Raw genomic sequence first — 9,694 nt, 5'->3', positions numbered from 1 at the left:
AAAAAACAAAAACCACCAAAAAACCCTACTCTAACAAAATACTTTCTCTCCGTAGCCACGATGCCCATCTGCCCCCCGAGCCAGGGATGCAGTGCATCTCCAGCGCCCTGGTTCCCTCGGGTAGCCCCGGGCACGCACCGCTGCCCCCGGCCGTGCGGGACCCTCCGGCCCGGAGGAGAAGCCCGAGGCGCTGGTAACGTGGCAGCTCTGAGGCGATCCGTGCTCTGAGAAAAACGGGAGGTCAGCCTGCAAGTTACACGGATTGAGTCATGTAGAGTTAAACTAACCCCTCCCACAGCTATGGACCACTAAAGCGCCCGTTTTCATGAGCACCTCTCACTAAGGCAGCTCGGAGCCGGCAGAGGCTGAGAGAGGAAGGAGGGGGGAGCGCGGGAGGAGGGAGCGAGCACCGGCACTGATGGACGAGCCAAAGGGTAAGGACAGAAGCGAACCGGAGGCAGCTCTCATCCCCGGCGAGGGGCGCGGGGCTCGGCGGGGAGCCCCCCGGGTGGCGGCATCCCGCGGCCGGCGCTCGGGGGAGGCTGTGCATATTCATGAGGAGCTCCTTCGGGATGTGCCAGTCAGGCGGGAGCTGCGGCTGCGGCATCCCCGAGCGGCGCGTCCCTCCCTCCGCGCCCGCGGAGCGCTGCCGGCGGTGGGCGAGGGCTCCGCGGCGGGGGCTCGCCGGGGTGGGCGCAGCCTTGCCGCAGTCCGCCCCCGGCTGACATCATCTTCCAGCCCCTGGACTCCCGGTCGCTCCTGGAGGGACAATGCCAGGGAGTTGTGCCTGGGAGCCCGGGCGGGGGCCGCGGCTGCTGGGGGGAGCCGGCGGTGGCCGCGGGCCGGCGGCTCCCGGGCGGTCCCCGGGCGGGGCGGGCGGGAGCGGGGGCTCCGCGCCGGCGGCTCCGGAGTTTGTCCGCGGCAGTGCGGGGATCCCCTCCCGCGGCGGGCACAGCCCCGGCCGGTCCCGGCTGCCGCCGGCGCTGTCCCCGGGCCGGCGCCGCGCTCCAAGGGCGACGGGGGCGGGGAGGGCAGAGCACAAACTCGGTGAAGTGTTGGCTGTCAGGAGACCTCGGCGGGAGCCGAACAATGGCTCGGGGGCTGGAAGCAGTGCTGGGTGCGAGGGGCTCTCGGTGCACGGGCTCGGAAGAGGAGGATTCCCCAGCCGGCAGCCTGGCAGCCCTCTGGCCTTGAGTGCGGTCCTGAGGAGCGGGGCAGGGACCGGCAATAGCTGCAGATGCTTATTGCACCGTGATTTTCTACAAGATACATGTCTTGTACTTGGCTTTGCCTTTTATAATCAGCTGACAGGGTGCACGTAGCAGCACTAGTCACAACGTTTGGCAGAAACATTTCCTAGTTTAGTATCAGCTTTTTTCTATCTGGGTGCCTTACCCTCTGTTTACAGCGCCTTCTTCTGCAACACGGTCCGTCTTTCCGCGCTGCTGTCAGCACTGCGCTCCGTGCGGGGCTTTCAAACACAAAGCAGGAACTCGGACAAATTCACAAGAGGCAGTAAACAGGAAAACTATTTGGGCAGATAGTTTCTTGTTCAGTACCAGGTGGAAGTGTCTCATTTATCATTGTTATGACAACGGGGAAACAAAATGTGATTTCTTTTTTCCCCCTAGAATAAATAAAATGTTAAACTGGACCTTTCCAACGTTTTATCTTCATAGAATGTGATAAATGGCATTTGAGGGGAAGGAGCATTTTCTCAGTCTGACAAGCATCAAAATTTAAAGCAAAGACTGGCAGAAGGAGAAGGTTAGCTCATTAGTTTATGCAGTCATGAGTGAAGCTGGAAATATTTGGAGATAATTTGCCTCTGTTGAGGAGGGAGATAAGAATAGCTTTGAAACGACTCTTCCAAAAGTTTCATTCCAAAAATGAAATACAATGCTTGAACAGAGATGTCTTTTCTAGTGGATGAGGAATCACAGGGAAGAAACTTGGATAATGAGAACTGATTTAGGAAAAACGACCACGTAAGCCTTCTTTTAGAAAGTGGAATTTTAAAGAGACAGAAGGAAACTAAAGGAAACCGAGAGTGCTCAAGCCAATTGCAGATGAGGCAATGATGGTTCTGTAACAGGCTGACCCGCAGAGCATGCAAGTATTGCAAGACCCCATAGAAAATTAGTGCAATAAATAGCAAGGAATTGCATTTCATCTGTGTGGGAAAAGAAAACACCACACTGTTTCTGAGATTGCCTCTCGCAGTATCTTTTCCAGCAGTCAATGGGCTCAACATGGGGCAGTCTGGTACAGGTGGTATTCATCAAGTAGTAGGAAGGCTCCACCTTGAAATGAGGCACAAATGCACACCAAGGGCATGTCCTTTTATCAGAAAGGAATTATTAAGAAGTGTTTCAGTAAGACACCTGTTTCCTGTGACCTATGTCCACAGGGACTGTGATAAGTGCCTTTGGAACACTATTCTTCAGTTTTAGGAAGCTTGTTTTTAAACACTGACACCGTCAGCCCTGCTTTGAAATTGGCTAAAATGGCCAAAAAAAAATTCTGTTTGGGATGTTACATAGCAACAGGTTATATCATTGATCACTGAATACTTTCTTGGGCAGAAAGCATGACAACCTTAAAAATACATTTTACTGGAAGATGCATGGGTGTGCTTCAGTCTGGCAAGAGCATGACACTGATCTCATGTAGACAGCAGTGAAAAGAAATAAACCTTATTAAATTTATCTACTTTAACATAAAAGGCACTCATGTAGTAACTCTGATTTGGAGGTGTCTGTACACACAGAGATTAATTAATTGCTGTCTGATGACTGCTCTCTATAGATCATTCCAGCATGGAACAGTAATAAAGCAAAATCTGACAGGGGAAAAAAAAAAGTAAAGGAATGTGAATGGAAAAATCACAAGTTTAAAGAAGACATATTGAGCAGCACATCAAAACCAAGAATGAAGATGACTTTGATTTGTTCATTCAAGCAGTGAAGTTAAAACAAGTAAATTAAAGGAAAAACAAGTAAATTAAAAGGAAATGGAGAAAGAGGAAGTGGAGAACATCTGATGGAAAACATAGACTCTGAATTGGGGAAGATTATTTAGAGAAAGTAAAGATGTCAGGGGAAAATCTAAATTTATTAGGGCCAGGCACAATTCAAAGGAGGCATTTAGTATGTCTTAGGAACAAAATAATGTGTGTAGATCAATTGCAAGATCATTATGGAGGTGGACAGGGCAAGATTTTAATGACAATGCAGGACAAAACCAGAAAAGTGTTGGCTAAATACTTTTCCAAAATTGGGGGAGGAGGGGAGGCAATGAATTCTGATATAAAGGAATATTTCATGGATGGTCATGGAAGTAGTTTGTTTTGTAGATTAATGTTTTGGGGTCAATAAAGTTTAGCAATAACTTGAAGTGAAATGTGCCTAATACTTACTGAGAAGATCTATTAGCAATAATGTTAATTTTCAGCAAACTGGAGCACTATGGATATCTCTGACAGTGGGAAGAATGCTATTGTTCACCCAATATCCCAGCAGTATGACGGAGGGTATTCTGGAGGGCTACTGCCAATATAGCCTGACATTAGTCTTATATAAACTACTGGATAGATCTCCTCAGTAACCTAGTTTTAATGGCTAGTTTGATTATATTCTTTTGGTTTTGTAGAGAATATCAAAGTAACTTTCAGAATAATATTGTAGAAATGGGTAACATTGTCAAAATGGATAATAGAATGAATGCATCAAAAAGGAAGTTACTCATCCCAGACAGAAGCAAACTTATGAGTTCATGTGGCCCCCTCAAGTGAGCAGACTTGTCTGCATCCTAGGATGGAGATAGTCACACTTACAAGAGTCTGTAGCAAGAACTTCAAGGAATACATTTCTTTTGGGTTTGGAACTTGGCTAGAGAATGCACTTAAAAGAAGGAGTGGTGGGAAGTATTTCAAGTACTGGTAGATCTTTTAATCTGTCTTTACTTTCTTGAAGGCTCTTTTGTTTACACAGTAAGTCAGCTGACTTAAAAAAATAGCTGTCACACAAGCCTGGTGTGATTCCCATTCGGAAAAAAAAACCAGGCTGCATTTTGTCTTGTGCATGTGAACACTCATTGAAGTTCTAGGGAAAAATATAAGTATTCTTAAAAGCTGAGTGGCTGTTGAATAAATCTGGGCTGTAAGTTAAGGGACTTCCAAAGCCTGACTCTCTGGATAGTTAAGAACCACCACACAAAAGGGGAACTGGAAGAACTGAATTCCCTGGCTGGTATTTCACAGCCATGGTCTGGATTATAAGTGTAGGACTGGGAAGGCACTGGTCCTTTATTTTCCAACTAATTATTTGCACTTATTTTATTTTCCAGAGGAAAAAAAATGTGGTTGAAAAGATTAAATATGAATACCTTCCATGTTTAAACTTCTTCACAATAGATACACTTCCAATGTTGTTCTGATTGCAAAAGTCTCCCTATGACTCTCTAGCAAAGAATGAACTAATGGATTAAGACCTGGGTAACAATAGACCTCAAAAATAGTTATCAAAGGAAATAATCATGAAACAGCTGTGTTTTCAGAGGTATTCTGCAAGAGGACTGATGGCATTAGACATTTCCAATAATTATCTAAAAAGCATAAATTCACTGCTGATTTGCAGATGGAGTTTGTCAATGCTAGGAGGACCAGTACAAATACCAATTAAGTCAGAGGAAAAAGTCTAAAGAAGCCAAGAGTGGTTGGAAAGATAAAGAGCAAATAAAAGGCTTTAAGCCAAGCCTGTAAAAGCACAGCTAATGTGACTTTGTGAGGAAAATTGGACATTCAAACATTGAATAGACCAGAAAGATTTCCAGACAATGTTGTTCAGAAAAAAAATGTGTAGAGGTGTGTGCATGTGCGTGTATGTCTATAAATATATATGTGTCTGGGACAGCCATAACTCAGAGGTTTTGGGTTTTCTTTGCTACCATGGAGGAAGAAGGTTGTCCTCTAGTCAACCTTATTGTGACCACGGCAATCTGTTTGCCCCTTGACTTGTAATTACCAGAAACATACAGAATATCCTTGAGGAATTTCTAGAGGAGAAAGAATAAATTTAAGAGGCTGAACACCTGAAAAGCAAAGTGTTACAGAAGCTATAATAATTTATAATCTTAGTGGTTTTATCTAAGTTGCAAAACTGGCATCGTGTGGTATAAAAGTATCATGCTTAGTTACATTCCTTCTTTTCCTAAGACATCTTTCCATCTGTGGGTTTGAGAGCAGCTAGGAAATGAAACTTTTGGGTAAATACCCTCTGGGTAGGTATTTTATACCTTCTTACTAGCCCAATGCCCAATAACTCTGTTCCACAGAGCTGAATGTGTGTGGAAGTGTGTTGAGACAGAAGCTAAGTTCTCAGCTTAGAAATCATCTGTTCAAGGTGGTTAAGACTTGGTTAGAGACAGAAGTGTTTGGGCTCAACTTTGGGATGAAGTAGGTGATACTGAAATTACTTTGGAGGGCCACCTCCTAAGGGATTAGTATTGCTTGAGACTGATCAAATTTAAATTGTAAAATTTTGGATCATGTTCACAAGACAAGCACCCCAGTTGGTTTTCTGTAAGCCCAGTTAGATGGGGATTACTTATAAAACTCTATTATTATTTTGTCATCTAGGTGTGAGAATTGGCTTTAAGTTTCAACTCATTGGAAACCTCCCTCTGAGCAGAACTGAAGGTTTGTGGCAGGCATTTCCATCAGAGTCTCTTAGTCACAGAGCTGTTGCCAGAATGCTCACAATGGAGAACAGCAGAGCCAAAGGGTGCACTTCTACTTTTTATCATTTCATATAAATCTTGCTGCTGAAAGAAAAAAGGCACCTGTCCTTGTCTCTAGCCTTGTTCTTTTTATTCTGTGATAACTTTCAGTTTGTCCAACTTGAAAGTCAACACCGGCCCAAAGTGAGAGAACAGAAGGAGGGTAAGGGTAAAAGTCACTTTCATGAAAGTTATTGGGAGGTGCAGGAGGAAAATCTTCACTGCAACACAAGGAGAGACACGAAACAAGCTCTGTGCTCTGAAACATTGCATTAACAGTACAAATTAAGAAAAGGGGGAAAGTGTGAGAGACCAGATGGAAGAGAACAGAGTCAGCTAAGTGCACACTGAACAAATTCATCTGCTCACATCATCTCATGCATTCGCTGCCCCCAAATGTGGAAAATGCTGCAAAGATCTGTTTCCTAGGCTGCTTTCTGTCCTTGTCCCTCTGTCCCTAGTGCTGCACTGGCTGTTCACACTCAAGGGTGATGCAGTGTAATGGTCAGCGCTGTCACTGTCCTGTGGGTGCTTAGCCACCACCAGCAATGCCACCACTCTGCCTGTTGTGGTTCTTGTCTGAAACCTTTGGGGCCCATATTTGTCCATTCCAGCTTGGGAAGAGCTTTCAGTGAGGATCTGCAGAGCCATTTCACTGTCTTCCTTTACATTGCCTTTCAAATTCCCCTTGTGCTGTCAACACAGGGATTAAGTTCCTAGTATGAGGAGCCACACACCCATCAGTTTGCTGAGTGCTGTCCTATGCTCCCTTGTGACCTTCACCCAGCTGAATACTACATCTCTTCTGAATAAAAAAGTACCCCTTACAGAGTAACTGACTGATTTACAGGCTGGAACTTGCACCTTTAAGCAAACGTTTTCATGTTGCTTAAGTAGAAGTTAAAGGCTCTTAGTTTGATTTGTATTCTCCCCTTTGATTTGTATTCTCCTCCTGAGAATCTTGGCCCTGATCACAAATCATGGTGAGTGCCAGAGCGTTCTTGATTGAGAGGATGTAAAGAAAAAGGACCTATTTTTACAAAGGAATGAGATTTAGTTTGGTTTTTTTTAACTGTCTGCCACCTCTCAGCCAAAGCTCAAACCATCCCTGGCCTTTGAGCTCTGTGTGCTGACTGGAAAAGGTGAGTCAGCAGCTCAGGACTCAGAAACCACTTCAGCCTCTCAGCTGGTTCACAGCACTGTCACAATCTGCTTGTAGGGCTCCCGAGACAGAGGAGACACAGCAGGGGCTGCTTCAGCTGCTGCTTCAGCTGCTGTGGTTTCTAACGTTCACCAGAAGTTCTGCTGCAGCTGGGTCAGGGGAGGCAGCAGCATCTCCACCTTCCTCCCTGGGCTTAGCAAGAAGGCATAGACTCCTCCAAAAGCGAGGGATGAAGGGAATTTGGAGTCTCTTCAGTACAGCTGATGGATGGAAACATCCAGAATGCATGGCAGAGCCCAGGGAGCTGGCATGCAGGGGGAGGAAAGGTGGAGCTGCTTTGTGGAGGGTGGGTTTGGTGGTGGGGACAGGTAATGGAATGGGATTTGTTCCTCTGCTGAGAACTGTCCCTCCCTGCTGTTTGCCAGAATGGGAGTGGGCAGCTCCTGCCAGGGAGAACATCTGCTCTTTGCCACAATCAGCCAGCCCCTAGCTGCTGGCTCCAGATTCTTTTGGGAAATGTACTGGAAATCTGCAATTTTGTCTTGAATTGAATGTGCCAAATAAGTTGATCTAAAGCTTCTATATATTTAGTCTCACTTCACTGAAATAATGTAGGAAGCTTACTGTTTGTCAGCTTTGTTTGAGACTGCAGTAAACATGAACACAGTGGAAGCCAAAAGGAATTTTATTCTGGTAAATCTAGTGGTCAGGCTGTTGTTTACAATACTTAGAAATACTGTTGTGACCAAAAGCATGAAAGCCATACAGAAAAGAAGAAAAGAATGCTCCAGCACTGTTCTTTAGAATTTATTCTGTCATTAACTAAAGAGAATTAGGACCGTATTTGAAAGGTGGAACTATGGCATAAGACAGAGGTAGGATAGTCCCTTTTTGTGGCAGAGCAAACAGAGCAGTTAAGCAAACTGTGAAACTAAACCCCTGCACTTCATCTTAAAAATAGTGGTTTACAATAGAACCTGGCCCCATGCTATGCACTCCTTGTTAAAGACAGTAATTTCACTGTTGCTTTTTAGGTTACAAAGCGTGTCTCAGCTACAGAGACCAGTAATTTCTCTACCAATTTAAGAATCTTCGGTCCTGTGGCCACTTGGCACCTAAGAATGTTAACTGGATCCCATAGGCCTTGCTGGGAATAGATGTCCTTCTGTAAACAGGGATTTGGAGAACTTCTTTTGCCTCTCTGTTTCTCAGGAGATTGTAACAATAAATTTACACATCTCAGGAATTTTTGGTGTGCTATAGCAGTTAGTCTTTAGTTTATTGCAATCTTTATAATGTAGTAATGAATTCTTTTAACTCTGCTGGTTTCTCCTTCCTGCATCCCTGAAGTCTGCAGGAAGGAGGCACAGGGAATGCCTTCATTCCTCCATGGGACTCTGATGCCTTTGTTACCCTTTTCCAGCTTGTTTCTTCTAACCTAAATGACATTTTCAATTTCTATTCCCTGTTTTTAAAGTTGTAGCAGAACTGCAGAGAAATTGTAGCATGAGTCATGTGCGTACTTTACTGGACCATTAATCTCCAAATTGCTGTTAGTCTGGCAGAACATCAGAGAATATATCAAAATGATGGAAGATGAATTTAAGAGTAGCTGTAACCAAAGTGTGCTGCTCTTTCCCTGGACCTTGGGAATTCTGCCTCTTTGCAGGAGAGAGTGTGTTGCAAGCCCTGGTCCATGGCAGCTACCCAGACAAGTGGGTGAGGTGGTCCACAGGGCAGAGCACTGGGATGTCTGCTGCTCTCTTATGCTTTTTCAGCAACCAAGGGAATGAGGCTAATGGTGCTGACTTCTGTAACCTCCTTGGCAATGTATGAGTGAAAAGCACTGTGTCAAATTTAAGTGTTATGAGTTGTTATTAAGGAAAGGCTGACAAAACTTTGGGGCCTCCAAAGTGATGGGGCCTCCAGCATTACCTGCTTTGCATTAGTTTCCTGTATGATGTGGGCAGACAGCACTGCTGAGAGCTGGAGTCAGCTGTGAAAGCCACAGAGCCAAGGGGAGCCTGGCAATATTGGGAAAGTAGTGAGAGAGTCCTGGCCTTGCTTGGTGTCTATGTGCTGGGAGAAGGCTGGACTCATAAGAATGTGACATGGGAAAATGTGAGTGCAAAAAACCTCCTTGTGGGTGCTGGGGTTCTGCTCTGGGATAATGCAGCTGTCCTGTCTCACAGGAGCTTTATGGGAGAAGCTGAGGTTAATGCCAGCCTTGCCCTGCAAGCCTGGGTGTAGGAACAGTACCAGGTCTTGGCTGCACTGGTGACAATGGTCTCACCTGTACTGTCACAGGCAGCTGCTCAGCAGGTGACAGGCTGAAAAACAGCTCCAGCTCTAACATTGCTGGTGAGATCTTGGTTGAAAACAGTTTTAAATCCTCAGTGGTGAGCCTGGTAGTGACACTCAGGCACAGGCTTCAGTGTTGCTCTGCAGGATTTCAGCATCCTCTGACTTCCCAAAGACTGCCACTGCTGCTGTGCTCGTGGAAGCAGCACGAGCACAGCAGTGCCACAGAGCACACACTCTGCCACAAGCTCTGAGCAGGAGACCTGGCTGCATCTGAGCAGCAGAACTGCATGGTAACCACAGCAGCCCTAAAACCTACTTCCTTTGCTGCTGTCATAACCTAACCAAACCAAAGAGACCCTGTCCCAGCTGCAATGATGGCCTGTGAAAATACACCGTGCATAAGGTAGGCATGCAGCTGGAGGTGCAGGAATACTCCAGCTGGCCTGGAGG

At 45.7% G+C, this 9,694-nt stretch overlaps 1 protein-coding gene across 1 annotated transcript in view; it reads left to right on the top strand.

The window, feature by feature from the left end:
• The first annotated feature begins 282 nt into the window (after nucleotides 1-282).
• Nucleotides 283-9,694, top strand: part of ENTPD1 (ectonucleoside triphosphate diphosphohydrolase 1) — a 34,898-nt gene continuing 25,486 nt past the window's right edge. The window contains exon 1 of the mRNA XM_077183016.1: nucleotides 283-434. Within this exon, the coding sequence (XP_077039131.1) occupies nucleotides 419-434 (16 nt within the window). The 5' untranslated portion in view covers nucleotides 283-418. The remainder of the gene's footprint in view (nucleotides 435-9,694) is intronic.

This window comes from Agelaius phoeniceus, chromosome 9 (genome assembly GCF_051311805.1).
Source record: "Agelaius phoeniceus isolate bAgePho1 chromosome 9, bAgePho1.hap1, whole genome shotgun sequence".
NCBI classification, from domain to species: Eukaryota; Metazoa; Chordata; class Aves; order Passeriformes; family Icteridae; genus Agelaius; species Agelaius phoeniceus.
This window is presented reverse-complemented; position numbering and strand designations above follow the sequence as displayed.